At 64.5% G+C, this 27,213-nt stretch overlaps 2 protein-coding genes across 11 annotated transcripts in view; one reads left to right on the top strand and one right to left on the bottom strand.

Moving 5' to 3' along the window:
- Nucleotides 1-25,504, top strand: part of LAMA5 (laminin subunit alpha 5) — a 51,889-nt gene extending 26,385 nt beyond the window's left edge. Inside the window, exons 17-80 of one of the 2 annotated variants that reach the window (XM_044748185.2) lie at nt 137-180; nt 405-510; nt 632-684; nt 776-881; nt 1,354-1,453; nt 1,608-1,764; nt 1,890-2,028; nt 2,229-2,371; nt 2,451-2,557; nt 2,657-2,810; nt 3,341-3,501; nt 3,590-3,698; nt 5,480-5,577; nt 5,660-5,861; nt 6,022-6,148; nt 6,770-6,909; nt 7,609-7,724; nt 7,807-8,018; nt 8,427-8,631; nt 8,813-8,957; nt 9,171-9,311; nt 9,456-9,617; nt 9,883-9,984; nt 10,087-10,170; nt 11,269-11,499; nt 12,155-12,268; nt 12,505-12,632; nt 12,864-12,944; nt 13,027-13,241; nt 13,663-13,763; nt 13,915-14,095; nt 14,180-14,329; nt 14,846-14,997; nt 15,065-15,175; nt 15,424-15,535; nt 16,177-16,347; nt 16,524-16,720; nt 16,906-17,022; nt 17,164-17,318; nt 17,612-17,753; nt 17,853-17,955; nt 18,574-18,684; nt 19,564-19,743; nt 19,847-19,995; nt 20,074-20,244; nt 20,341-20,477; nt 20,568-20,721; nt 20,877-21,010; nt 21,087-21,249; nt 21,475-21,597; nt 21,687-21,835; nt 21,905-22,037; nt 22,113-22,256; nt 22,352-22,482; nt 22,614-22,784; nt 22,865-23,003; nt 23,093-23,238; nt 23,307-23,499; nt 23,575-23,739; nt 23,862-24,024; nt 24,144-24,277; nt 24,359-24,452; nt 24,662-24,781; nt 24,956-25,504. In XM_044748185.2, coding sequence (XP_044604120.2) covers nt 137-180; nt 405-510; nt 632-684; nt 776-881; nt 1,354-1,453; nt 1,608-1,764; nt 1,890-2,028; nt 2,229-2,371; nt 2,451-2,557; nt 2,657-2,810; nt 3,341-3,501; nt 3,590-3,698; nt 5,480-5,577; nt 5,660-5,861; nt 6,022-6,148; nt 6,770-6,909; nt 7,609-7,724; nt 7,807-8,018; nt 8,427-8,631; nt 8,813-8,957; nt 9,171-9,311; nt 9,456-9,617; nt 9,883-9,984; nt 10,087-10,170; nt 11,269-11,499; nt 12,155-12,268; nt 12,505-12,632; nt 12,864-12,944; nt 13,027-13,241; nt 13,663-13,763; nt 13,915-14,095; nt 14,180-14,329; nt 14,846-14,997; nt 15,065-15,175; nt 15,424-15,535; nt 16,177-16,347; nt 16,524-16,720; nt 16,906-17,022; nt 17,164-17,318; nt 17,612-17,753; nt 17,853-17,955; nt 18,574-18,684; nt 19,564-19,743; nt 19,847-19,995; nt 20,074-20,244; nt 20,341-20,477; nt 20,568-20,721; nt 20,877-21,010; nt 21,087-21,249; nt 21,475-21,597; nt 21,687-21,835; nt 21,905-22,037; nt 22,113-22,256; nt 22,352-22,482; nt 22,614-22,784; nt 22,865-23,003; nt 23,093-23,238; nt 23,307-23,499; nt 23,575-23,739; nt 23,862-24,024; nt 24,144-24,277; nt 24,359-24,452; nt 24,662-24,781; nt 24,956-25,095 — 8,918 coding nt within the window. In that variant the 3' untranslated portion in view covers nt 25,096-25,504. Of the gene's footprint in view, nt 1-136; nt 181-404; nt 511-631; nt 685-775; nt 882-1,353; nt 1,454-1,607; nt 1,765-1,889; nt 2,029-2,228; nt 2,372-2,450; nt 2,558-2,656; nt 2,811-3,340; nt 3,502-3,589; nt 3,699-5,479; nt 5,578-5,659; nt 5,862-6,021; nt 6,149-6,769; nt 6,910-7,608; nt 7,725-7,806; nt 8,019-8,426; nt 8,632-8,812; nt 8,958-9,170; nt 9,312-9,455; nt 9,618-9,882; nt 9,985-10,086; nt 10,171-11,268; nt 11,500-12,154; nt 12,269-12,504; nt 12,633-12,863; nt 12,945-13,026; nt 13,242-13,662; nt 13,764-13,914; nt 14,096-14,179; nt 14,330-14,845; nt 14,998-15,064; nt 15,176-15,423; nt 15,536-16,176; nt 16,348-16,523; nt 16,721-16,905; nt 17,023-17,163; nt 17,319-17,611; nt 17,754-17,852; nt 17,956-18,573; nt 18,685-19,563; nt 19,744-19,846; nt 19,996-20,073; nt 20,245-20,340; nt 20,478-20,567; nt 20,722-20,876; nt 21,011-21,086; nt 21,250-21,474; nt 21,609-21,686; nt 21,836-21,904; nt 22,038-22,112; nt 22,257-22,351; nt 22,483-22,613; nt 22,785-22,864; nt 23,004-23,092; nt 23,239-23,306; nt 23,500-23,574; nt 23,740-23,861; nt 24,025-24,143; nt 24,278-24,358; nt 24,453-24,661; nt 24,782-24,955 lie in introns of those variants that run through there. The other variant, XR_011494724.1, reaches the window with a different exon arrangement.
- A 218-nt stretch (nt 25,505-25,722) lies between these two features.
- LOC106836339 (ADRM1 26S proteasome ubiquitin receptor) overlaps nt 25,723-27,213 on the bottom strand; it is a 63,697-nt gene continuing 62,206 nt past the window's right edge. For 4 of the 9 annotated variants that reach the window (XM_070486220.1, XM_070486224.1, XM_070486223.1 and 1 more), the window contains 4 exons: nt 26,840-27,093; nt 26,428-26,585; nt 26,156-26,258; nt 25,723-25,957 (listed from right to left, as the gene is read on the bottom strand). In XM_070486220.1, the coding sequence (XP_070342321.1) occupies nt 25,851-25,957; nt 26,156-26,258; nt 26,428-26,585; nt 26,840-27,093 (622 nt within the window). In that variant the 3' untranslated portion in view covers nt 25,723-25,850. The remainder of the gene's footprint in view (nt 25,958-26,155; nt 26,259-26,427; nt 26,586-26,839; nt 27,094-27,213) is intronic. The other 5 variants (XM_044748187.2, XM_070486231.1, XM_070486232.1 and 2 more) reach the window with 3 other exon arrangements.

The following is a 27,213-nucleotide window of genomic DNA, read 5'->3' as shown; positions in this document are numbered from 1 at the left end:
TTTCATGCTTGTTCATGTGTGTGGGAGGTGTGTGTGCTGGCTCCCATGGAGCTGTGAGTCCTGGCTGGGCCTGGGCAAGCCGCTGGCCATTGGGGTCGGGGACCAAGGAATGACCATGGTCCGGGTGTCTCCACAGCTGGCTCCTGCCACCCTGCTGGCCTGGCCCCAGCCGTTCCTGAGGTAAGCCCTGGTCAGCCCTCGCTGGGGGGATGGGTGTGGCCCAGTGAGACCATTGCTTCCTTCTGCTGCTCAGTTGTCACAGCAGCCTCAGGGCCCACCTCCTCCCCAGTAGTCCTCTGTCCGCACTCCAGGAACATGCCAGAGACAGGGCAGGGCTCCAGGGCTTAGGGTTGTGGGCAAGAGGACAGGGACCCACTCTGACCCTCAGTCTCATCTTCTCCCAGGCACAGGCCCCCTGTACGTGCCGGGCTCATGTGGAGGGACCAAGCTGCGATCGCTGTAAACCCGGGTTCTGGGGACTGAGTCCAGGCAACCCTGAAGGCTGTGCCCGTGAGTGCGCTGGAGTGGGTGCTGGGGGTGCTGGGGCGCCGGGAGGTGAGGGCTGGCCTCACAGTCCTGAGCCCTCCTGCCCCTCCCCCATCTCAAGCTTGCCCTGCCCCCGTCCCCCCAGGCTGCAGCTGCGACCCCAGGGGCACACTGGGTGGAGTTACCGAGTGCCAGCTGGTGAGTCCGAGGGCCGAGGTGCTGGGGGCTGTGGGGGCCGGCGTGTCGAGACCCTCCCCTGCCTGGTCCCACCTTCTCCCTCGGTCCCCAGGGCAGCGGCCAGTGCTTCTGCAAGCCCCACGTGTGTGGCCAGACCTGCGCGGCGTGCAAGGATGGCTTCTTCGGGCTGGACCGGGCTGACTACTTCGGCTGCCGCAGTAGGTCCTCGCTCACTCGCCCCTCTGACTGTGTCGTGGAGGAGGCTGAGCCAGGATGGGACCGGTGGGGCCAGGGCCTGGGCACGGGGAGGCCCAGATGTTGGACTGTCACTCATTGAGCTGCTTCTGGATGCCTGGCCAGGCCTGTGCGGGGTGTGGGAGAGAGGGGGCACTACCATCTCTGCCCTCAACCCTCCTCCCCTCCAACCTGCACCCCTGGTGGACGTCGCTAGTCAATCCCGGGTCCTTGCCCCCGAGCCTGGACTCAGAACCTCTGGTGTCCAGAGCCCCAGGCAGCCTCGAGTGCTAGACAGAAGGTGCCTTCTCAGGCCCGGTTGCTCTCGGCAGAGGGCGGACAGAGCCCCAGGGGCCTGTCTCTGAGGCCGGAGCAGGCTCCTGAGCCAGGGGGCTGTGGGAGGAGCACTAAGGCAAGGGGGCTGGGCCGCGTTGACCTCACTCCCTCCCACTGCAGGCTGCCGCTGTGATGTTGGTGGTGCGCTGGGCCAGGGCTGTGAACCGAGGACAGGCGCCTGCCGGTGTCGCCCCAACACCCAGGGCCTCACCTGCAGCGAGTGGGTGCCCCCCGACAAGGCAGGGGCAAGGGGCTCGGGGAGGCGGCTTGTCCACTGGGCTGCTCCCTGGGGACCATGGTGGGCTGTGCAGGGCCAGTGCCTGCCCTGCCCAGCCAGGATGGCGGCTGCCCCTGACCACCCCTGCTGTGGCCAGGCCAGCGCGGGACCACTACCTCCCCGACCTGCACCACCTGCGCCTGGAGCTGGAGGAGGCGGCCACGCCTGAGGGCCACGCCGTGCGCTTCGGCTTCAACCCCCTGGAGTTCGAGAACTTCAGCTGGAGGGGCTATGCGCAGATGACGCCCATCCAGGTGGGTGTGGCGCAGCCCCAGCCCCCGGCTCGGGGCTTGAGCTGGTGGGCAGGCCCCTGCGGTCCCAGGACCAGGCTGAGAATGGCCAGGGAGGGGAGACCCTGATTTTCCACACCTCCCCACAGCCCAGGATCGTGGCGAGGCTGAACGTGAGCTCCCCTGACCTCTTCCGGCTGGTCTTCCGATACGTCAACCGTGGGCCCACAAGTGTGAGTGGGCGGGTGTCTGTGCGAGAGGAGGGCAAGTTTGCCACCTGCACCAACTGTGAGTGTTGGCGGGGGTGCCCCTGCCCCTCCCGCCCGCCCTCCCCCTGCCCCCACTCACGCCTCAATCCCACCCAGCCCCAGCCCTGCCTTGGGCCCGCGCGAGGGTGGGGAGGTTAGCCTGTCCGCTGGCCCTGGGCAATGTGCGGCCTGGGCTGGCTGGTGGGCTGTGTCCGGGAGTCTCACTGTCCTTGCTCCCAGGCACAGAGCAGAGCCAGCCGGTGGCCTTCCCGCCCAGCACGGAGCCTGCCTTCGTCACCGTGCCCCGGAGAGGCTTTGGGGAGCCCTTCGTGCTGAACCCTGGCACTTGGGCCCTGCTCGTGGAGGCCACAGGGGTGCTCCTGGTGAGGCAGGGGCTGAGCAGGGCGGGGCGGGGCGGGGCGGTGGTTAGGGCCATGGTACCCACTGCCCGCTCTGCCCCAGGACTATGTGGTCCTGCTGCCTAGCGCCTACTACGAGGCGGCCCTCCTGCAGCTGCGGGTGACCGAGGCCTGCACGTTCCGGCCCACTGACCAGCGCTCTGCAGAGAAGTGAGGGTCGGCCCGATGGGCTGGGGGGCATGGGGCCCGACCCTCACTGTGCTCAGGCCGCCTGCCCCTGCTGACCACAGACCATGTCCCCCTTGGCAGCTGCCTCCTGTACACCCACCTGCCCCTGGACGGCTTCCCCTCGGCCACTGGGCCCGAAGCCCTCTGTCGTCATGACAACAGCCTTCCTCGGCCCTGCCCCACGGAGCAGCTCAGCCCCTCCCACCCGCTGCTGGCCGCCTGCATAGGCAGTGACGTGAGTGTCTCTGGGGCCCCACAGAGGGGCGGCCGAGTGGGGTCAAGACCTGTGGGGAGGTGTACCCTTGGCCTGGGAAATAGGGGTCCGTGTTGCAGTGACAGGACACAGGTGCAGGGCGAGAGAGATGCGGGCGAGGCCGTGGGTTTGACCGGGAGTCAGGACACCCTCGGGCCTCGTCTGTAAATGGTATTGACGGCTCCAGCCCTCTGCTGATCACAAACAGGTGTTGGGTCTTTTATTCACTCCAAGACTCGGGCCAGACCTCTGGGCACTCAGCAGTGGTGAGGCCAGTGGGCCTCAGGTGGGCAGGGGAGGCTCGGAGTGAGCAGAGGTTGCAAGGTGGCGGCTGAGGCAGTGTCGTGGGAGGAGTGGCCCAGGCAGCCGGGACAGCAGGTGCACAGGCCCTCAGACCAGCGGGAGGAGGCTCTGAGGGAGGACAGTGGGAAGAGCCACGTCCAGGGAGCACATGGAGTCCTGTTCTCCAGGTGGGGGCTGGGGCGGGGCCTCTAACTGTCCTGTCCCCCCAGGTGGATGTCCAGCTGCAGGTGGTGGTGCCGCAGCCAGGCGACTATGCCCTGGTGGTGGACTACGCCAATGAGGACACCCGCCAGGAGGTGGGCGTGGCCGTGCACACTCCCCAGCGGGCCCCTCAGCAGGGGGCACTCACCCTCCACCCCTGTCCATACAGGTGCATGGGGTCGGGGGCTAGGGGGCTGGAGAGGAGGGCTCGGGCCCCAGGGCTGCCCCACCCACTGACCACCCCTGCCCGGCCCCAGCACCCTGTGCCGAGGTGCTGTCCTGGACGCCCAGCACCACCTGGTGGTCTTCCATCTGGACACAGAGGCCAGCATCCGGCTCACAGCTGAGCAGGCGCGCTTCTTCCTGGTAAGGTCCTGCCCCTTGACCTGCACGGTCCCCACGACCTCCCGTGGGGTCAGGTCTCCTATCTGATCTTAAGCACATTCAGAGGTAGGGAGAAGAGTGCAGGGAGCCCAGGTCCCCGTCACCAGCCCCACCCACAGCTCCTGGTCCCGAGTCTTCTAGAACACCCCTTACCTGCAGGGTTTTTTCCCTGTGAGCACAAAATGTCTATTTATTTAGAAGTAGTGCTCACAGCCATGGCAGCCGTGAAAGGGGAAGTACGATGCACTGGAGCTGGAGTGGAATGAAAGTGACCTTAACCAAAGACTGCTTTTTTGGTATAATTTGCAAAAACATGTCCATATGTGAACAGCACCCCTCCCCTGGGTTAGGAGGGAGCCTGCTCACCGGGTCCTGAAGCTTAAGTTCACCAGCGTCGTGGTGATTTGCTTCTGTACCAACCTCACGGAGTTGTGAGCATTAAATCACAGACCAGATGCGTGCAAACCTGTTTTGTAATCACTAAATCCTGTGCAATAGTCGTCGTTATTCTGATGCACAGAACCAAGTGTAAAAATTTATTCTGCAAGTAACAGAACGGATGACGTCGGCTCTCACAGAACCTCTTGCAGTCATTACGTTTCCCTTGGCCTTTGAAAAGTTTACGTGGGTAATACACACACGCATTTTTACTGAAGTATCAATCATCAATGAGAGGCTTGTAATACAGTCACCCCCCCATCCTGCATTTTCCTTTTTCTCTTTTTTTGATGTTTTTTTCAATCATTTTATTGAGGGCGTAATGGTTTATATATTGTGTGATTTCAGGTGCACATTGTTATTTATCAGCTTCTGCATAGACTGCGTCGTGTTCACCACCAACAGTCTGGCTTTCACCCATCACCACATATATGTGCCCTTTACCCCTTGGCCCACCTCCCAACCCCCTTCCTGTCCCCACATCTTTCCAACTCCACTCTCCAGAGTCAGTGTTTCTGCCATGTTGCTAATAGCATGGACCACGTTGCTTTCTCCTGAGCGGTCGATGCGGGACACCACAGTCTGCCCTCGCCCACGGCTCTGCCACTGGGGACGAGGGTGTTTTAAACTTGCTGTTTCGTGTGCATGGGAAAGGACCCACAGCACACAGGCCAGCGCATTTCTCCCGGCCCCAGCACCCAAGCCAGGAAGCAACACGGCCCACCGACGGCCCTCAGGCCCCTGGGGTCACACCTCCCCACGCTGACCACACTGCTTAGTTTGCTTGCTCCGGAACTTTCTGTAACTGGGACACCTGGGTTCCTCTTTTGTGCTGCGTCTTTCGCCAACTCCATGTTGGAGATGGATCTGTGGGGTCACTGAGTCTGTGCAGTGTTTCTTGTCTTCGCTGTAGGGTTTTCTAGATGCGCTGCGATGTCTCGTGTTGTGTTTGTCACATGTGTACCTACACCGCAGTGGACAGCCTGGGGCAGAGACGCCTGCCGGTGAACTGGGCTTACTGAGTGCTGGCCTTTGCCGGGTCCCATCCCTGGAGCTGTGGGGAGGCAGGCAGTCAACGTGCACTTGAATGACTGCAGACAGCAAGGGGGTGGACAGCGGAGAGGTGGGGCGGCCAGGGCGAGAGCCGCGCAGGAAGTGCTCTGAGCCCCAGAAGCCGCGGTTGAGGGCTGGGGTTTATGCAGACAGAGGAGGGGCTGCCAGAGTGGGGACAGGGGCTTGATGCAAAGAGCAGGACTCGGTGTTCGCTGGGGCGTGCATGGGGCTCCACCAGCACCTCCACGTCCACCCCTGCCCTCTGCCCGCAGCACAGCGTCACCCTGGTGCCTGTGCAGACGCTCACCTCGGAGTTCCTGGAGCCCCGGGTCCACTGCGTCAGCAGCCACGGCACCTTCGGCCCCAGCAGGTAGTGGGGCCGGGAGGGGGCGGGGTGGCCGGCAGGGCACACTGGCCGGATCACCAGGACTCTCCCCTGTGCTCCCTGCCAGTGTTGCCTGCCTGCCCTCCCGCTTCCCGAAGCCGCCCCAGCCCATCGTCCTCAGGGACTGCCAGGTGCTGCCACTGCCTCCCGGCCTCCCGCTGACCCGCTCGCAGGAGCTCACGCCAGGTGCACCCCCGTCTGGGCCCCAGCCTCGACCCCCCACCGCCGTGGACCCCGATGTGGAGCCCACCCTGCTGCGCCACCCTCAGGTGAGGGCCCGGGCCGGGAGGGATGGGGCTGTGGGCCAGGCCGGCTCTCAGGCCCCCTGCTGTCGGCTGCCCTTGGCAGGCGGTCCAGGTGGCAGTGGGGGCTGGCTCGGCTCCCTCTGCAGTGTCTCCACACCACACTCACTGGAGCCTCTACCTGCAGGGCACGGTGGTCTTCACCACCCAGGTGCCCGCCCTGGGCCGCTATGCCTTCCTGTTGCACGGCTACCAGCCGGCCCACCCCACCTTCGCCGTGGAGGTCCTCATCAACGGGGGCCGCGTCTGGCAGGGTGAGTGGCTGTGGCGGGTGGTGGAGGGGACAGACCCCCAGACAAGGAGACTGTCGGGGGTCTTATCCACATGGCCCCATTGTGTGGTCACCACACACGACATGGACAGATTGTGTGCTGGTTCCATGCATGGCCTGCGTGGGTCACAGCACAGTGCCCATTACCTGGCTGTGAATGACAGGTCCACACATCCCCATCCTGCCCTCAGTTCTCCAATGAGGTGCCCCGGGGTCCCCTGCAGGCGGCAGCCCCAGCCTCCCTGCCCCCTCAGGTTCTGCTCCTCGTACCTGAATCAGGATTCGCCCATCACACGCATGGGCGATTGAGGGTTCGCTAGGGGCCGCTGGTTGATGGCACGCGCGTTCCTACGTGTGTGTCTGTTTTGTTCCTGCTCAGCCAAGCTCAGGGGCCTGTGTTTAGTGGGCCCAGCCAGGCGGGCCTCTGCAGGCGAGTCATATGTCCGTGTCACGTGTCACAGGTGTACGCTCCTTGGTGGGGGGGGGCTCTGCCCCATGGGCACCCCCTCCTTCTGGTGGTTCCAGGAGTGCCCGGGGCCAGGATGAAGCCATGGGCCAGGGGTGGTAGGTGGGGGTGCTGACCTGCCTTTTCTTCCTGCTCCAGGCCATGCCAACGCCAGCTTCTGCCCACATGGCTACGGCTGCCGCACCCTGGTGGTGTGTGAGGACCAGGCTGTCCTGGATGTGACCGACAGTGAGCTCACTGTGACTGTGCGTGTGCCCGAGGGCCGGTGGCTCTGGCTGGTGAGTCCTGAGGCTGGTATCTCTTTGTGGGGACATCCCAGGGCCTGGCATGGGGCTGATGTCCTGTGTGGGGCTGGTGTCCCTGCCTGTGGACATTCCGGGACCCAGCGTGGGGCTGGCGTCCCTGCGTGGGAATGTCCTGAACCTGCTCCAGGACCAGCCGTCCTCACGCCTGTCACACCACCGTTGGTCACTCAGCCAGGGTATGTCCCCTGCCTGCCTCGGCCCAGCCCCATGCCAGTGCTAGGGGACAGCAACCTCTGGGGACTTCTAGGCCTACCACCTGAAGCTCCAGAGAGAGCCCAAGAGCCGAGATGTTGCCCACCAGCTCCCTAGGGTCCTGCTGGCCAGGGTAGCCTTTGTGGAGGAGAGAGGGCCTGAAGGAGGGCGAGGGAGGGCAAAAGTGGGTCCAGGAGGCAGGGTTGAGAGGGACCCCAGGAGGCCGGGCACCTCCTTGTTGGTACTGCCTCCTCATGCTCCCGAGCTTCTGTCAGGCTGTGGAGGTGACCTCCCTTCTGAGCGGTCCGGGTGTGCTCTGGGCCTGGCTGGGATGCTGCGCCGCTGTCCGAGCTGCCCGGCCAGACCCTGGCCAGTCACAGGGACCCTCTGGTGCTGTGCTCCTACAGCAGGCTCTGGCATGCTCCCCGTCACGTGCCCTCTTCTGGGCCACGGGGAGGTGACCAGGCCTTGATGCCCTAGGAGTACGTGTTAGTGGTCCCTGAGGACACCTACAGCCCCAGCTACCTCCGGGAGGAGCCCCTGGACAAATCCTACGACTTCATCAGCCACTGTGCCATCCACGGTTACCACATCAGGTGGGCCGGGCTCGGGGCAAGGCCGAGGGCAGGGCTGGGGGCCCGGACCGGGAGCCGGCCTCACCACTGCCCCTTGCTGCAGCCCCACCAGCTCGTCCCCGTTCTGCCGCAACGCCGCCACCTCGCTCTCTCTCTTCTACAACAACGGGGCTCGGCCCTGTGGCTGCCACGAAGTGGGTGCCACGAGCCCCACGTGTGAGCCCTTCGGGGGCCAGTGTCCTTGCCGCGCCTACGTCATCGGCCGCGACTGCTCCCGCTGCGCCACTGGCTACTGGGGCTTCCCCAACTGCAGGCGTGAGTAGCGCATCCATGGGAGTGCCGGCGAGGGGCGTAGTGCCCGAGGCTGAGGGGGCTTCCTGGTGGAGGGGGGCTCACCAAGAAGCGTGGGCACAGTGGTCCAGAGAATATTCTGGAGCCTGGCAGGCCAGCCTTTCGCCTCCTAACTGTGGGACTTGGGCAGCTTGTGGCCTGGGCTTTGCAGGGTTGTCCGGAACGTTCTAGGGACTAGATGGCAATTCTGGGTGGCTGACCCCTTCTCAGAGGAGCCGCCTGAGGTCCGGGACTTGGAGGTGGGTGGAACTGGGTAGGGGGTGGGGTGGAGCGTCCCTGGCTTCGCCCCCTGGTGCCACACCCCCAGGGTTGCAGGCCGGGGCCACCCAGCTGGGCAGAGGGGTCTGCCAGCCCTGTGCATGCTCCCCACAGCCTGCGACTGCAGCGGCCGCCTCTGTGACGAGCTCACAGGCCAGTGCACCTGCCCTCCCCGCACCGTCCCGCCTGACTGCATCATCTGCCAGCCCCAGACCTTCGGCTGCCACCCCCTGGTCGGCTGTGAGGAGTGTAACTGCTCGGGGCCTGGCGTCCAGGAGCTCACGGACCCCACCTGTGACATGGACAGCGGCCAGTGCAAGTGAGAGCCTGGGCGGGTGTCCCCATGGCTGTGGGGCAGTCCCAGGTCCTGAGCCACATGGCCCCCACCAGGCTCCTCGGGTCCAGCAGTGCCCACTCCTTCAGATCTTGGGGGTCTCTCATTCAACACGGGGGCTGGGGAGGAGGGGAGGCCCAGCCAGCTCCTGAACACCCACTGGCAGGTGCAGACCCAACGTGGCCGGGCGCCGCTGTGACACTTGTGCCCCCGGCTTCCACGGCTACCCCGCCTGCCGCCCTTGTGACTGCCACACAGCAGGCTCTGCCCCCGGCGTGTGTGACCCCCTCACAGGCCAGTGCTACTGCAAGGTGAGGGGCCCACAGGGGGCCAGGGGCCTGCCACCCCCACCCTCCCTCTCCTCCTGGCTTGTCACCTGGAATTCATCTCCTCGGGGCGGTTGGGCCTTCCTAGGAGCTTTTGGGAGAGTCAGTCCATCAGCGAGCTGGGGGTCACAGGGAGCCAAGGGGGGTCAGGGGCCCCAGCACCTGGCCGAATGACCTGCCCTGCCCTCCTGCCCCTAGGAGAACGTGCAGGGCCCGAGGTGTGACCAGTGCCGCCTTGGGACCTTCTCCCTCGATGCCGCCAACCCCAAAGGTTGCACCCGCTGCTTCTGCTTTGGGGCCACGGAGCGCTGCAGGAGCTCGGCCCACGGCCGCTGGGAGGTGTGCAGGCAGGGGGCCTGGGACTGAGGGCAGCGCCTTGGGGAGAGGACATCATGCTCCCCAGCCAGCGTGTCTGGGATGTGGGAGAGGGCCTCGTGATGTGGAAGGGTACTCATCCACCTGCCCTACGTGCGTGCCCCACAGTACGTGGACATGGAGGGCTGGGCGCTGCTGAGCACTGACCGGCAGGTAGTGCCCCACGAGCTGCGGGCAGAGGCGGAACTGCTCCACGCTGACCTGCGGCACGTGCCCGAGGCCTTCCCCGAGCTGTACTGGCAGGCCCCACCCTCCTACCTCGGGGACCGGGTGAGCATGCCCATTGGGCCCCCACTGCGAGGTGTCTGGGACCTCCCGGAGGCCTGGGAGGGTGGCAGTGAGGTTGCCTCTGTCCAGGGAGGGATGGGGGCTCCCTGAGGGTGTCCAGGGCCCCCTAGAGGCCTGTGGTGGTGGAGGCAGCCAGAGAAAGTGCCCAGGCCCAGCCCCGTGCCCCAGGGGTGCCTAAGACCACTGTCGTCAGCTCTGGGCCTGTGGACAGGGTCTGGCCAGGCCTCATCCTTTGTGTGACCTGCAGGTGTCATCCTACGGCGGGATCCTCCGCTATGAAGTGCACTCGGAGACCCAGCGGGGGGACGTGTTCATCCCCACGGAGAGCAGGCCGGATGTGCTGCTGCAGGTGGTGGACGGGGGGGTCACTGCAGGGGGCAGGCGGGCACAGTCGAGCCTGCACAGTGGGCAGCCTGGTTGCTGGCGCTCACCTGGCCGTGTGCCTCCCCAGGGCAACCAGATGAGCATCACATTCCTGGAGCCGGTGTACCCGGCGCCCGGCCACGTTCACCGTGGGCAGCTGCAGCTGGTGGAGGTGAGTAGGGCTGGCCTGGGTGCCCAGGTCCCTCCTGGACCCTGCATGGTGCAGGGAAGGCCAGAAGGGGCGCCGGGCTGCTGTGCCTGCTCTCCCTGGTGGAGAGTGGGGCCTGGGAGCGGGATGGGGCAGGGCACTCCTCTCCCACGCTTGAATCGTGGCACCTTCTTCCTGGCTACTGGGGGAAATGCTCCCAGGCACAATGCTCCCGGGCCACGTGCTGGCTTGGGAACCCTGATCCCCAGTGGGTGAGCAGCCCCTTGGATGCTCAGAGGACTGTGGTTCCCTCTGAGCTGCCTGTTCATGACTTTTGCCGGTTTCTCTTTTGGCTGTGGTCTTTTCTCATCTTTTTAGGGTAGTTCTGTGTTATTCTTTTCTTTTTTGTTTTTTTGGTGAGGAAGATTGGCCCTGAGCTAACATCTGTTACCAGTCTCCCTCTTTTTGCTTATAGAAGACTGGCCCTGAGCTAACGTCCATGCCCATCTTCCTCTATTTTATGTGTGGGATACCACCTCAGCATGGCTTGTTGAGTGATGTGTATGTCCACTCCCGGGATCCAAACTGGTGAACCCCAGGGCGCCAAAGTGGAGTGTGCAAACCCAACGACCATGCCACCGGGCCAGCCTCAGTTCTGTGTTATTCTTGACACTCACCCTGTGTCCAACCTCAGAGTGGCATTGTCTTCCCCTGGGTTTGTGGCTCATGTCTATCTTTCTCTAAGATGTCTTCTGATGAATGGAAGCTCTTAAATTTGACACACTCAGATTTATCAATCCTTCCTTCACAGTTAGTGTGTTTGTGTCTTGTTTAAAAAAGTATCTGCCTCTCCGAGATCAGGAATACTCACGTATACTTTTTTTCTCAAAGCTTCAACTGTCTTCCTTGTGTGTTTGAATTCTTGCCATATCTGGGTTTGTACATGGCGTGAGGGAGGGTCCAGGTCCTGGTTTCCCCATGGTGACGGGTTTTCTAGCTCTGCATACCACCCTTCCTGCCCCGTGATCTGAGTGCCCCGCCGCTGCAGGAGGGGAGGTCTCCCCCGGGCTCCTGCTTTGCCCCGTTGCGTGTGGCCCGCTGAGGTCTTGCCGTGCCCCGCAGGGGAACTTCCGGCATGCGGAGACCCACAGCGCCGTGTCCCGCGAGGAGCTCATGATGGTGCTGGCCGGCCTGGAGCAGCTGCAGATCCGTGCCCTCTTCTCGCAGATCTCCTCGGCCGTCTCCCTGCGCAGGGTGGCGCTCGAGGTGGCCAGCGAGCTGGGCGGGGGGCCTCCAGCCAGCAATGTGGAGCTGTGCATGTGCCCTGCCAGCTACCGTGGGGACTCCTGCCAGGTGAGGCATGGGCACAGGGACCGGCCATGGGGCTGCTGCCCACCAGCCAGCCTACCCCCACCCACGCACATCTGGCCCGGCCGTGCTCAGAGCCCAGCGTCTGCTCTTGCCCTCTGTCCCCATCTCCCTTGCCTCCATCTCGGATCCTAACCGCTGGCATCACCCTCCCAGCAGCCCTGCCTTCCTGCCACAGGCTGCGCCAGCCCCCTTGCTCATCTGTCCACTAATCCGCTGTCACGCCGTCTCGGTGCCCAGCCGTCTGTGCATGCAGCTGCTCTTTATCCACTCACTGTCCAGTCTGCCCCGTCTCCTGGTCCACCCAGGCCTCGTCCACCACACCACCCTCCGCTCAGCATTCGCCCGTTGGGCATCCATCCACCCGCTAACCTGTCCGAGGCAGCTCGTGGTTGCACACCCACCCACTTGGAAGGGGTGTTCGGAGGAAAAAGAAGGCCCCGGCCCACTTAGGAGTGGGGTGTCCCCTGAGCCAGGGCGTCCGTGTGGTTTTACAGGCTGTGACTTCGTGCCTCCAAGCGGTCAGGGCCAGGGCCAGGATCCCTGAGGGTCTGATCTGTGAGCATGGTTCTTGTTCTGCCCCCACGTCGGGCTGGCCTTGCCTCCTTCCTGAGCGCTGATGTCCCACGCTGTCCCACAGGAATGTGCCCCTGGCTATTATCGGGACATCAAAGGTCTCTTCTTGGGTCGCTGTGTCCCTTGTCAATGCCATGGCCACTCAGACCGTTGCCTTCCTGGCTCGGGCGTCTGCGTGGTGAGTGGGGCCCTGGTGGGGGGAGGGCAGCCGCCAAAGGCACAGACTAGGGAAGACCGGGGCCTTTGGGTCAGTAGTTCCGTTACGCTGAGGTCCGGGGGAAGGGAGGTGCCCTGGGCGGGGCCCCAGCCAGCCTTGCGCATAGAGTCCCTGGCAGGGTTGGGGGCAGCTGAGTGTACCCTGCTGGTGGGGAGTGGGGCCTCCACCATCCTTGCTGATTTGTCCCCTTGCCCCAGGGCTGCCAGCACAACACTGAAGGTGACCACTGTGAGCAGTGCCAGGCTGGCTTTGTGCGCAGTGGGTCAGAGGACCCTGCAGCCCCCTGTGTCAGCTGCCCCTGCCCCCTGTCAGTGCCTTCCAACAAGTAAGCTGGGCCAGCTCCTCCAGGGTCCCAACTGGTGGCCACACGCCCTGACAGCCCTGTTTTAGAACGCCCCCATCCCCTACCTGGTTGGGTCAGCAGTGCCTTCTGTGGAGGCCAGGGCACCTGGGGTGGGCCCACGAGGTGGGGACCCCTGACACCTGGCCCAGGCTGAGTACACAGGCTGCTCAGCCAAAGCACGCAGGTGTGTAATGCCTGCCTCCAACGTTGCAGTTTTGCCGTGGGCTGCATCCTGCGAGGCGGCCGCACCCAGTGTCTCTGCAAACCCGGCTATGCGGGGGCTTCCTGTGAGCGGTGAGCAGGCGGGGCACTGAGAGCTTGGGCCTGTGGAGAATGTGTGTGTGGGCACAGGTCACTGACCCTGCTCTCGCCCCAGGTGTGCACCCGGCTTCTTTGGGAACCCACTGGTGCTGGGCAGCTCATGCCAGCCCTGTGACTGCAGCGGCAACGGTGACCCCAACATGCTCTTCAGCGACTGTGACCCCTTGACGGGCACCTGCCGCAGCTGCCTCCGCCACACCACTGGGCCCCGCTGCGAGAGCTGCGCCCCTGGCTTCTACGGCAACGCCTTGCTGCCCGGCAACTGCACCCGTAGGCAGCGGGGTGGTTTGAGGGGCGGGTTGACCAGTGGGGGCTGCTGGTGTCCTCTGGGATGAGGCTGTGTTCCCTACCCGGCCCAGCAGGGACACAGTGGACCTTGGCCAGGCCCCCAGGGCCCGTGGTCAGGCCAAGGGCCACTTTGGGAGTCTGGCTTCCCCTGAGGGAGGGCTCTGGCAGGCCCCTCTGGCCGAGTGTGGGCTGCAGGGGAGGAGGGCAAGGTGGGACAGTGCACAGGCCGCTGTGTGGTCTGGACAGGGGTGAACCCGGGGAGGTGGTGCAAAGTGAGGGGCTGGGGCTTCTTTGGGGCAGGATGGAGATCCCTGTGGAGTGTGAGCTCAGTAAGGACTTCTTTGGGGAGGGGGAAGAGGCCGAAATGGGGGTCAGGACTATTGTCACAGTCCCTTTTCTGTAGGGTGTGACTGTTCCCCATGTGGGACTGAGGCCTGCGACCCCCAAAGCGGGCAGTGCCTGTGCAAGGCAGGTGTGACAGGGCCAAGCTGTGACCACTGTCAGGTAGGGCTGCTTGGGAGGGGCGGGGCCTCGCTGTGTGGGGGCGGGGCCTCCAGGCTGGAAGGGTTGGGGCCTCGCTGTGTGGCGGGGCCTTGATGTGTTGGGGCAGAGCCTCCAGGCTGGGCAGAGCTGTGATTGCAGCATGTACTGGCAGGAAGGACACTTCGGCTTCGAGGGCTGCAGGGGCTGCCGCCCGTGCGCCTGTGGACCAGCCGCCGAGGGCTCCGAGTGCCACCCCCAGAGTGGACAGTGTCACTGCCGACCAGGGACTGGGGGTCTCCAGTGCCGCGAGTGTGCCCCTGGCCACTGGGGGCTCCCCGAGCAAGGCTGCAGGCGTGAGTGTGGGCAGGTGGGGCACTGCGGGATGGCAGGCACCTGGGGCCCACCGCCAGCCACTCACCCCACCCCTCCCACCCCAGGCTGCCAGTGCCGAGGGGGCCACTGTGACCTGCACACTGGTCGCTGCACGTGCCCCCCAGGGCTCAGTGGAGAGCGCTGTGACACTTGTAGCCACCAGCACCAGGTGCCTGTGCCAGGCAGGCCTGGGGGCCATGGTGTCCACTGTGAAGGTAGGCCCCCCACTCCACCCCACCTGTGCCCCAGCTGACCACCCCCGTCTCACCCCAGCTCTCCCAACTCCCTGTGAGGGAGTGCGAGTGCCAGCCTGCACTGCGCTGGTGACCCCCACATTAACCCTGACTTCCAGGGGAGCCCTGTGATCCCAACTCTTTCAGTTTTCCAAGGGACCCTACATCTGCCTTTACATTGACCCCAAGACTCCGTGCTGACCTCACTCCCACTCTCTGACACCCACCACTCTGGACCCTACCCAACTGTGTATTCACCTCGACCTTGTGCTGACCTCCTGGCACCTGCCCAGTTCCCTGTTAACCTCCTGATCCCCACACTGACCTCTGACTCCCACCAACCTTGTCACCTTCAGCCCAGTGCAGAACCCCCATGTCAGCCCCATGACCCCTGGCAGACCTATCCCCACTGTGTGGATCCCACGACTCTCTCCCTGGTCCCATGCCCACCCGACGCCCACCCCACACCCTGCACTGACCCACCTGTGCTGTCTGCAGTGTGTGACCACTGTGTGGTCCTGCTCCTGGACGACCTGGAGCGGGCCGGCGCCCTCCTCCCTGCCATCCGGGAGCAGCTGCACGGGGTCAATGCCAGCTCTGCGGCCTGGGCCCGGCTGCACAGGCTGAACGCCTCCATCGCTGACCTGCAGGTACCTCTCGGCCCGGCCCCCCAGCCTCTCTCCCCAGTTACAGGCCCTCACCTTCCCCTCCCCACAGAGCCAGCTGCAGAGCCCCCTGGGCCCCCGCCATGAGACAACGCAGAGGCTGGAGGCGCTGGAGCGACAGAGCTCAAGCCTCGGGCAGGACACACAGAGGCTGGACAGCCAGGCAGGACCACTGGGGACCCCTGCCCTGGAGTCTCCTCCCCCAGAGCCCCCTGGGATGGTTCTCAAGCAAACCCCTCCCCCTGGGCCTCTCCCCCTTGGTAGACTCCACCTCCTGAGGCCCCTCTTCCTGGGCTCCAGACCATCCACTGTCACCCCTGACCCTCAGCTCAGGCCCGAGGCCCCTCCCCATGCCCCCGGCCTTCCCCTCATCATCAGAGGCTGTGGGCTGACGGGGCACTGCGTCCACAGGCCACAGGGGCCCAAGCTTGGGCTAGCCAACTGCTGGACAGCACTGAGGCCTCGCTGGGCCGGGTGCAGACCCTGCTGGTGGCCATCCGGGCTGTGGACAGCGCCCTGAGAGGTAGGGGCTGGCTCAGCCAGGCAGGGGGATAGGGGCCGAGCAAAATGGCGTTCGGGGCTTAGAGTAGGGGGGCTGCCTCCGGGGGGCTTGGCCTTGAAGAATTGGCAGGGTGTGGACGTTTAGAGAGGGACGTAGGGCCTCGGCTGAGTCAACAGCAGGGCAGAGTGGGGAGGTAAGAGAGGTGGCAGGTGTGGCCAGAGCAAGAGAGTAGGTGGCTCTGTGAGACAGGCCAGCGATCCCCTCGCGGGCACCTCACCTCCTGGGAAAACCAACTGGTGAACACCTTAATTACAAACTAAGATGTGTTAGCAAGAAGGGGGCACCTGGCCCAGCCCAGGGGTCTGGGAAGAAGTGAAATTTCAACTGAGCACTGGGCTAGGAGGAGGGGTTGGCCAGGCAAGGAGGCCAAGGGAGCAGGCAGCAGACGGCAGTGGGCCTGTGGGAGGTGGGGGGCTGTGGGCGAGAGGGCTGAGCCAGCCTGGAGGCCGAGCACAGCTGTGGCCTTGAGCCCGGGGCTCTGGGAGGCATCCAGGGCATGCTGGGTTATGTACTGGTGGTCTGGAGATGCTTGGGTGGGGGTCTTGGGCTTGGGAGCTAGTGGGCAGAGGTCTGCCCGGCCCTGACAACCCCCACCCCCACAGAGCTCGAGTCCCAGACGGCTCGTCTGTCACCAGCCAACGACTCGGCCCCGTCGGGTGAGCAGCTGCGCCGGACAGTGGCCGAGGTGGAGCGGCTGCTCCGGGAGATGCGGGCCCGAGACCTGGGGGCCCCTCGGGCAGCAGCTGAGGCCGAGCTGGGCGAGGCCCAGAGATGTGAGTGGTGTCAGCCCCGGCAGGGCAGGGACAGGGAGGGGCGGTGACTCGGCTGGGAGCCCTGGGGCTGAGGTCAGCATGGACTTGTGTCACATCAGCTTTGGGGGGTAGATGGGGGCCAGGCGAGCACCAGGGTCACTGCCCAAGCAACTGTCCCCATACTGGGTTTTGGCCAGTGCTGGCCCGCGTGCAGGAGCAGCTGACCAGCCTCTGGGAGGGGAACCAGGCGCTGGCTGCACGCACCCAAGACCAGCTGGCCCAGCATGAGGCCGGCCTCATGGACCTGCGAGAGGCCCTGAACCGGGCCGTGGGCACCACACGGGAGGCTGAGGAGCTCAACAGCCGCAACCAGGAACGCCTGGAGGAGGCCCTGGTAAGGAGTCCCACCCCTCCCGTCCCCTCCCCTTCCCTCCCCCTTTCCCACCTCTCCCCTCCCCTCCTTCTTTCCCACCTCTCCCCTTCTCTTTCATACTCCTCTCCGGCAACCCTGCACTCCATCTTTACCCTGTCAGACCTCTTTGTTTCTCTCACCCCCTCCTCAATCCCCATCACCTCCAGCAACGGAAACAGGAGCTGTCCCAGGACAGTGCCACCCTGAGGGCCACTCTGCAGGCTGCCCGTGACACCCTGGCCCAGCTCTCTGAGCTTCTGCATGGCATAGACCAGGCCAAGGAGGTAAGTACCCCCTCCCAGGGCCGCACACCAGGCAGGTATGGACACTCCACTGCGTGCAGAGCATGGTGCCTGGGGTCCCGGATCAGGGGGAGTGAGGAGGGCATCGGGAGGAGGGTCCCACCTAAGCCCATCCCCCGCCAGGAGTGCGAGCACCTCGCTGCCGGACTGGACGGGGCCTGGACGCCGCTGCTTGAGAAGATGCGGGCATTCTCTCCGGCGAGCAGCAAGGTGGCTCTGGTGGAAGCCGCCGAGGCCCACGCGTGGCAGCTGGACCAACTGGCGCTCAACCTGTCCAGGTGTGGGGCCCAAAGAGGAGTGCCCTAGGGACACAGCCCAGGTCCCTGCCGGGGCAGTCAGGGTCTGGAGGGGCACAGCTGGTCTGGGAGGGCTCCCAGAGAGAGGAGCCCAGGCTCAGATTGGAGGCAGGGAGCAGGGAAGGCACATGCCACAGACGGCAGGGAAAAGGCAGGAGGCTGGAGCCAGCAGGCAGGCTGGCCGAGCAGCTGTGATGGCAGGAGGCCCGCGTGCTGGCCTGAGGACGTCTGGGCCCCCCACATGCCCTTTGATTCTCCCCTGCCTCCCCCGACAGCATCATCCGCGGAGTCAACCAGGACCGCTTCATCCAGCGAGCCATCGAGGCCGCCAACGCCTACAGCAGCATCCTGCAAGCCGTGCAGGCTGCCGAGGGTGCCGCCGGCCAGGCGCTGCAGCAATCGAGCCGCACATGGGCGGTGAGGCCCTGACTTTCCCTGAGGCCCTGCCAGGAGCCCCTGACCCCCTACAGCTCCTTCCGGGTGGGTGTGAACTGCATCCTGTCCTGGTGTCTGCAGATGGTGGTGCAGCAGGGCCTGGCGCCCCGTGCCCAGCAGCTGCGGGCCAATAGCAGTGCCCTGGAGGAGGCCGTCCTCAGGGAGCAGTGGAGGCTGGGCCGCGGTGAGTGCCGGGTCCGTCTGGTGTCCGGGCTCTGCGGGGTCCTCAGCCTCCAGCCATGTGTGTGGGGGTTTGTGAGTTGTCACGTTGTGAGTCAGGGTAGCGGCTGCCCCGTGTGGAAATCCTGCTTCCCACCACCTTGGCGTGTCCACCCCCTGGGAGCCCTGCAAAGAAAGGCCCACCACTCACCCTGGCCTTGTGACAGGGCTCTGGGACTGTGGAGGTTCCCCGGGGAAGAGAACATGGGACCAGCTGACAGTTTTCCTGCTGTCCTGGCTGGAGGGTGGTGAGCGTGAGAAAGCAGGGGGAGGTGGTGGGCGTGCACCTTCTGCCACTAGGACCTTGGAGCACTGGCGGGCCGTGGCAATGGCTTGGCTTTTCTGAGCCTCCATCGTTTCATCCATGAGATGGGAATAACTACATTTGCTGTGGGACTGGGAGGCTGCCTCAAGACTCGGGGTGTTCCCATGCTTCCCCGAGCCGAGGGCCCTCGTGTCTGGATGTCTCCATCTGTCTGTGTGCAAGTCAGCCTTGGTCCTCCATGGTCAGGAGGGCCAAAGTGGGCTGCACCTGTGTGATGAGGGCGGGGGCTCCTTGGGGCTGAGGCTGCCTCCCCCACAGCGCAGGCCACCCTCCACGGCACCGGGACCCAGCTCCGCGACGCCCAGGCCAAAAAGGAGCAGCTGGTAGCCCAGATCCAGGAGGTGCAGGCCATGCTGGCCATGGACACGGGTAGGTCAGGCCTTGTGCCTGCCCTGAGCCTCACTGCTTGTCCTCAGAGTGAATGGACACCTGCCCCATGCAGACATCACTACAGTCAGTGCTGTCCCGTTGTGCTCTGTGAGCGGGGACACCTTCACACCTGTACCATCCAGAATGGTGGCCAGGGTGGTTGAGGGGGCTCCCATAGTGGGCGGCCCTGGCCTTGGGGACCTGCTTCTGGTCGGGAGACAGACACCACACAAAGTAGCCCCAAGTGGCAAGTAAAAATTGCAAGGGACAGGAAGTGCTCTGGAGAGAAATAACCAGGGGCTGGCATGGGAGCGTGTTGGGGGATGTTTTACCCCAGAGGTTGGGGACATTGGGGTGTCCGGGGGAAGGTACAATTTGTGGGTGAGCGCAGAGGTGAAGGTGGGAGCAAAGAGGCCAGTGTGGCTGGAGCCAAGGGCTCCGGGGACGGCCTTGGGGAGCAGGGGGGCCCCGGGGGAGGGGGAGGCATCTGAGCCAGCTTTGCAGGCATCTGTGTGGCTGCCCGACGACCCCTTGAGAGTAGAGCATCCCAGCCTGGACGTGGGGCCCAGGGATTTGGGCAGGGTCCCACAAGAGATGGTGGCCCAGGGTAGGGGTGGCTGTGGGGAGATGGGGCTGAGCTGACATGGGGAGGTGTCAGGGTGACCAGGCTCTGGCCCAATAGGCTACACACAGGAGGGGCCATCAGCAAGGGATAGAGGGTGGGTGTCCACTGCTCCGAGGTTCTCACAAGAACCGTGGGGGGTGGTGTCGCTGTTGCTGGTCCTGGCTGTGGGGGACTTAGTGGGCTCCCCAGATGGGAGCTGAGGCCAGGATGGTCCTCACCTGCCCCTCACTGAGCCTGTGCACTCCCCGCCACAGATGAGACCAGCAAGAAGATTGCCAATGCCAAGGCTGTGGCCTTCGAAGCCCAGGACACGGCGGCCCGCGTGCAGTCCCGGCTTCGGGACATGCAGCAGACCCTGGAGCAGTGGCAGGGCCAGTTTGGAGGCCTGCAGAGCCAGGACCTGGGCCAGGCGGTGCTTGACGCAGGCCGCTCAGGTGGGCCCCTAGGGCACGGTGCCCCTGATGGCGGGGGTAGGCCAGGGGCAGGGGAGACAAGGCTCTCAGGGCCACCTCCTCTCTTCCATTCCCCTCCCTGCAGTGACCACCCTGGAGAAGACGTTGCCACAGCTGCTGGCCAAGCTGAGCCTCCTGGAAAACCGTGGGACGCACAATGCCAGCTTGGCCCTGTCTGCCAGCATCGGCCGTGTGCGGGAGCTCATTGCTCAGGCCCGAGGAGCTGCCAGCAAGGTGGGTACGAGTGCCAGGGGCAGGTAGGTGGCTGGGAGACCACGTGATAGACGCTGATGGACTGTGCACCCCACGCAGGTCAAAGTGTCCATGAAGTTCAACGGGCGCTCGGGGGTGCAGCTGCGTACCCCCCGGGACCTCTCAGACCTCGCTGCCTATACCTCCCTCAAGTTCTATCTACAGAGCCCGGAGCCGGCGCGTGGCCAGGCCGCTGGGGACCACTTTGTGCTGTACATGGGCAGCCGCCAGGTACCAGGCAGGCTTGGTGGGTGGGTGGAGCGGGCAGCAGGTTGGAGGGGGTGGGCCATGCTGGTCCCTGTCCCACCGAGTGTCCCACTGCCACAGGCTGCAGGTGACTACATGGGTGTGGCTCTGCGTGACCAGAAGGTGCACTGGGTGTACCGCCTGGGGGGGGCAGGCCCTGCAGCCCTCAGCATCGACGAGGACATTGGGGAGCAGTTTGCAGCTGTCAGCATCGACAGGTGGGTGGCCCAGCCCCCGTGCGCTGTGCCCCCCTGGTGGGCCTCGTGTGGCCCCATGTCCATTTCTCACGCCCTCGCCTCTGCCCTCAGGACCCTCCAGTTTGGCCACATGTCTGTCACAGTGGAGAATCAGATGGTCCATGAGACCAAGGGTGACACAGTGGCCCCTGGGGCCGAGGGGCTGCTCAGCCTGCAGCCTGACGACTTTGTCTTCTACGTGGGGGGCTACCCCAGCAACTTCACGGTGAGCCTGCCCTGGCCTGCGCAGCAGCTGCCCCATGCTATTGTCCCAGCAAGTCCTGCTTGGTGTCTGGCTTCAGTCCGTCCCACTGCAGTCTGAGTTCTTCCCCTTGGGTCTGTCCTGGGTGGAAAGGTGCCCTGACTGTGCTGTGCCCACAGCCCCCGGGACCCCTGCGCCTCCCTGGCTACCGGGGCTGCATTGAGATGGACACACTCAACGAGGAGGTGGTCAGTCTCTACAACTTCGAGAAGACCTTCCGGCTCGACACAGCTGTGGATAAGCCCTGTGCCCGGTACGCGCAGCCTGGGGCCCGACCCTTGCCCCAACTCACCTTGCCCTCAGCTGACCCCGTGACCTCTGACCGGCAGCTCCAAGTCAACTGGGGACCCGTGGCTCACAGACGGCTCCTACCTGGACGGCTCTGGCTTTGCCCGCATCAGCGTGGAGAGTCAGATCAGCCACACCAAGCGCTTTGACCAGGAGCTGCGGCTCGTGTCCTCCAGCGGCATCATCTTCTTCCTGCAGCACCAGGCATGCCTGCCCGCAGCCGCCCCCCGCCCCCGCCTGCCCACCAGTGCCACTCCCACCCGCCTCCCTGCCACCCCCACTTACCTGCCCGCTGCCTCCCATCTGCCTGCATCCCCACCGCCACCCCCCTGCCCAACGCCCCCACCCCACCTGCCTGCCCGCTGCCCCACCGTCTACCCCCACCCCTCCCACCCCGTCCCTGACCCTGTGCTGACCCTGCCCCCCCAGGACCAGTTCCTGTGCCTGGCTGTGAGGGAAGGCAGCCTCCTGCTCCTCTATGACTTTGGCACAGGCCTGAAGGAGGCTGTCCCGCTGCAACCCCCACCGCCCCTGACCACAGCCAGCAAGGCAGTAAGGCCCAGGTCGAGGAGGGTCTTGGGGTCGGGGACAGCTGGCGGGGACATGGCTTACCCTGCAGCCCCCACGCCGGTGCCTTCCAGATCCAGGTGTTCCTGCTCGGGGGCAGCCGCAAGCGCGTGCTGGTGCGCGTGGAGAGGGCTACCGTGTTCAGCGTGGAGCAGGAGAACGTGCTGGAGCTGGCCGACGCCTACTACCTGGGGGGTGTGCCACCCGACCAGCTACCCCCAAGGTGAGCAGGTGGGGCTGGGCGTGGGCGAGGGGCTTGGAGGAGGCAGCCCCCTGACGTTTGTCCCTGCAGCCTGCAGCTGCTGTTCCCTTCCGGAGGCTCCATCCGTGGCTGTGTCAAGGGCATCAAAGCTCTGGGCAAGTACGTGGATCTCAAGAGGCTGAACACGACGGGCGTCAGCTCCGGCTGCACGACAGACCTGCTGGTAAGCCCCCACCCCCGGCCTGCAGTGCCCTCGCCGGGCTGGTGCTGTGGGTCCTCATGGGCACCCTCCCTGCAGGTGGAACGGGCTGTGACTCTCCATGGCCACGGCTTCCTGCCCCTGGCGCTCCCCGATGTCTCGCCCCTCACGGGTGATGTCTACTCCGGCTTTGGCTTCCGCAGCACCAGGGACAGCGGTCTGCTCTACCATCGAGCGTCCCCGGTGTGTCTGCCCCGCCCCGAGTCTGACTGTCCATCCCACTTGTCCCTCCTGAGTCTAGCCACCTGGCCGCCCCCTGACCTCCCACCTGTCCCCAGGATGGGCCGTGCGAGGTGTCCCTGCAGCAGGGCCACGTGACACTCCGGCTTATGAGGACCGAGGTGAAAACACGAGGGCGCTTTGCCGATGGTGCCCCCCATTACGTAGCTTTCTACAGCAACACCACAGGGTGAGTCCAACCTGCCTGGCCTCTCACTGCTGTCTCCAGGAATGGGGTTTGCAGCAGAGCGGGGGCCCTTGGGGGGTGCCTTGCAGCAGGTGCGTGAGGGCAGGCGGAGGAAACACTGCTCTGCTCTCCAGGGTCTGGCTCTATGTGGACGATCAGCTTCAGCAGATGAAGCCCCACCGGGGGCCACTGCCCCGGCCCCAGCCCCAGCCTGAGGGGCCCCCTCGGCTCCTCCTGGGAGGCTTGCCAGAGTCTGACACCATCCAAAACTTCAGCGGCTGCATCAGCAACGTTTTTGTGCAGCGGTGAGCAGGGCGGGTGTTGTGGGGCTGGTGCTGACCCGCCACCATGCATCCAGCTGACTGCCCACTGTGGCCCTTCGCAGGCTCCTGGGGCCACAGCGTGTGTTTGACCTGCAGGAGAACATGGGTGGCATCAACGTGAGCTCAGGCTGCGCCCCAGCCCCTCACACCCAGACCTGGAGGCAGGCACCGCGAGGACTGCAGGCTGCAGCAGCTCGGAAGGTGGGGTGCCTGAGGGGTGGTGTGTGGGTGGAACTGGGGCAGGTAGAAGGCGGCCCCAAAGCATTCCTGCATCCCCATCCCACCCCTAGGCCTCCCGCCGCAGCCGGCAGCCCACCCAGGACCTTGCCTGTATGCCACCTGGGCCCTTCAGGACCATCCGAGATGCCTACCAGTTTGGGGGTCCTCTGCTCAGTTACCTGGAGTTTGCACACGTCCCGGCACCTCCCAGGGACTGGTAAGGCCGGGCCGGGTGGGGTGGGTGTGGAGGGGGCGCCCAGGCTGACATCCCTACTCTGTTTCCAGGTCCCACCTCAGGATGCTTGTCCGCCCTCACACTCCCCAAGGGCTCCTGCTCTTCGCTGCCCCCCTGACGGCCAGTAGCCCCTCCCTGGCTCTCTTCCTGAGCCACGGACACTTTGTTGCTCAGACGGAAGGCCCTGGGCCCCGGCTCCGTGTCCAGAGCCGCCAGCGTTCACGGGCTGGCCGGTGGCACAAGGTGAGGGGCTGAGGGGAGAGGACACAGACAGGGCCCCAGGAGCTTCGGCCCTCACCTGGCTCTTTGCACCCCTAGGTGTCCGTGCGATGGGAGAAGACTCGGATTCAGCTGGTGACAGACAGGGTCCGGGCCCAGGGCCAGGAGGGGCCCAGCCAGCAGCATCAGGGTGTAGAGGGCCCCCGGCCCCACACTCTGTTCGTGGGCGGCCTCCCTGCTGGCGGCCGCAGCCGCAAACTCCCAGTGAGAACCACCTCGCCCTGGCCTTTCTGACCCCATCTCCAGCCCCCTGCCCAGCTGGAAGCTGTCCGCTCTCCTCGGCACCCAAGACCTGAGCCCACGTCCCCCCATCTGCATCTCCACAGGTGGCCATCATCAGCTCCAGGTTCAGCGGTTGTGTGAAAGGACTGAAGTTGGATGGGCAGCCTCTGGGGGCCCCCACACAGATGGTGGGAGTCACGCCCTGCTTCTCGGGCCCCCTGGAGAAGGGCCTGTTCTTCGCAGGAAGTGGGGGAGTCGTCACTCTAGGTCTGTCAGGCGCTGGTGTCCCTACTCCCACGTGTCCCAGGTCGGGGTGGGTGGAAGTGACACCCAGGAAGGAGGAGCCTGGGGCTGGGCCTTCCTCCCCTCACAGCCCTTCCCCGCAGACACCCTGGGGGCCACACTGCCCAATGTGGGCCTGGAGCTGGAGGTGCGGCCGCAGGCGGCTAGCGGCCTCGTCTTCCACCTGGGCCAGGTGCAGGCGCCCCCCTACCTGCAGCTGCAGGTGTTGGAGAAGCAGGTAAGCTGAGTAGGGGCTGCAGCCACAGGGCGGGATTCAGGTTGGAAGGGCCCTCCTGACCTGGCCCCCGCCTCCCCCCAGGTCCTGCTGCGGGCGGACGATGGTGCAGGCGAGTTCTCCACAGTGGTGACGCACCCAGCCGTGGTGTGTGACGGGCAGTGGCACCGACTGGCAGGTGAGCTGTGCCCTGTCTCCCACAGCCAGAGACACTCCCGAGTTCCTCCTCCTGCAGAGCAGAGTGCCTGGGAGGGTCTCAGGAGGGGGCAGCTGCAGACCCCTGGGCAGGGTAACTTGAGAGAGGCCAAGCAACATGAACAGCCCTGGCCCCGTGGCTGTTGAGAGGGGCCTCTCCAAGCCCGGCCACAAGGAGCCTGTGCCCCACAGTGACCAAAGATGGGAACATGCTCCGGCTGGAGGTGGACAGGCAGAGCAACCACACCCTGGGCCCCACGCTGGCAACCTCGGCTGACGCCCTGGCACCTCTGCACCTTGGGGGTCTGCCTGGTGAGCATGGCCGCCGCCTTGGGGTGCAGGAGGAAACTGCTGCTCGGGGACCAGGCACTGGGGTCACCCTGTTCTCATCATACCCTCCAGAGTTGGGACAGCTGGGGGAGGGTGCCAGTGGGACATCGGTCTCTGCTCCAACCTGTCTTCCCTCCTTCTTCCCCTGGCCCCCAGAGCCTATGGACGCACACACTGGGCCGCCCGCCTACCGTGGCTGCATGAGGAATCTGGTGGTGAACCGGGCCCCCGTCACTTTGCCTCACTCTGCTGGTGTCCAGGGGGCAGTGGGGGCGAGCGGCTGCCCAGCCACATAGCACAGCTGCCTCTCTAGGACCCTGGCCACAGCTCCAGCAGCCACGCAGGAGGGTCTCCAAGGGCCCCCAGGCCTGGAGCCCATGGGCAGGCAGGGTCCTGCCTCTCAGACCCCCAGGCCCCTCCACACAGCTTACTGACAACACCGCCCTCAGCCCGTTTCACAGAGAAAGTTCGTGTATATTTATCTAGGTCCTAAAGTCTAGGGTTTTAAATCTTTTTTCTGGACATGGTTTAAGTTATGTCTGACTTTTCAAATGAAAGGGTAAAATGGGGTTTTTATACTTTTTATCTTTCAGCTTAATTATGAGATTTCCCTTCCACCCATTTTTAATAGCACGGGAGATCTGTAAATCGCTGGTCCCTACTGCTTAAAACAAAAATTAAATTAAAAAAGTAACTTCTGTTTAATTGAGTGTCGACTTTAAATTTGAAAAGATTAAAGCGGTTGAGATGGGTCTAGAACTGGCTATGGCGGCCCGGGCAGAGCGCAGCTCTCAGGCAGAACAGCCCCCTGGTGTGTCACCTCCCCTAGAATGTCCCGCAGAGGGGCAGCTCCCATCCAGCCAGAACAAGGGGTGGGGCCATGACACTTGGTCCTGGGCCCACAAGAAAAACCAGAGCTGGCGTATAGAAGAAAAGCCTTTTATTTCTCAGCAAGTTGGAACAGAGGTGTGAGGGTGCGTGACAGATCACAAACGCCACTACTGAAATCGCACAGCCAAGAACCCCGACCCCTTAAAAGACAGCAAATAATTTAGTCTAAGCTCATGTCTTCCTCTTCGTCCTTCTTGTCCTCCCCGTCGCCCTCCTTCTGCTCGGATCTGGCACTGTTCTGCATAGCTTTGGCAAATGCTTCCACATCTAAAATGCATTTAAAAGCATGAGGCCACCTTCCTAGACGCTGGCCCAGGACTGCTGACCAGAGGGGATGGGAAATGAAAACCAGCCCGAGGCCCTGGCAGGGACCACCAGCCCGAGCTCTGCTAACGGGGAGCTTTTCCTCTTAACTACAAGGAGGACAATGAACTCTGGCCGAGAGGCAGAGCAGCAGGTACTTACCACCCTTGTTGGCGGCCTCCACAGCCTCCGCAGGGAGGCCAAACTGGCACATGAGGGGACCCAGCTGCCCTGAGGCCAAGGCCGCGCTGAACATGCCCAGAGCCTGAAAGGAAGGGCCAGAGGTCTGAGCACAGGCGCAGCGGAGGCACAGGGGGCACTGGGGGGAGCGCCAGGGCCAGCCGCAGGTGCAAGGATGCATGGGGACAGCCGAGGAGGGCAGGCAAAGCACCCTCTGCTGGGCGCACGGCAGGGGCACCCAGGCCAGCATCTACCTGCTGGAACTGGGGCGAGGTCAGCGTGTTCTGGATCTCCTCTGCGGTCTGCGGCAGCGACTCCCCAGAGGGCAGGTAGGGCAGCAGGCGCTCCTGGACGTCCGCATTGGCAAGGATAGGTGCCATGATCTCAGGTGTCAGCACACTGGCCAGGTCAACTAGGGTACACAAGCACGTGGCCATCAGCGGCTTGGGGCTGGCCCAGACGCCCACGTGGGAAGAGTGACAAGTGACGCTCCGAGCGTGAGACTGCTGGGCGTGGCGAGGTGAGGGGGCAGAGGTGACGCACGCGCAAAGCAGCAGCTCGGCGAAGGGATGTGCTCAGCCCCGTGCCTCGGAAAGGCAGTGAGTGAGTGGGCAGGGGGCAGCAGGCACCTTCACCCCCCAGCCTGGAGCCGAGGAGCACCGTTACCTTGCTGGCCACCTCCTGGCCCGGCCGGCACGTTCATAGTGGCTAGAATGCTCTGGAGGTCGCTCAGCTGGATGGGCTGGGTTGGGCTGGCTGCGGTGCTGGTTCCATTACCTGAACTGGGCGCGGGACTTGGGCTGGTCACCGAGGCAGCTGCTGGAGCAGAAGGGGCTGGGGTGGCGCGAGCGGAAGAGGCGGTGGAGGATGGGGTGACCGCTGCCGACTGGCTCCGGGAGCTGGGAAGAGTGAGGGCAGCACTGGAGTGGCCACGTGCCCACGACACACTGGTTGGTTCTGCCCAGGTCCTTGCACTGCCAAGAACCTGGGAAGAGTCTGGCCCATGACAAGGACCCTCCCTGGGTGCCTACTGTGTCCTG

The sequence above is a fragment of the Equus asinus genome, chromosome 15 (genome assembly GCF_041296235.1).
Source record: "Equus asinus isolate D_3611 breed Donkey chromosome 15, EquAss-T2T_v2, whole genome shotgun sequence".
Lineage (NCBI taxonomy): Eukaryota > Metazoa > Chordata > Mammalia > Perissodactyla > Equidae > Equus > Equus asinus.
Note: the sequence above shows the minus strand (reverse complement) of the source record. Positions and strands in the feature narration are given on the sequence as shown.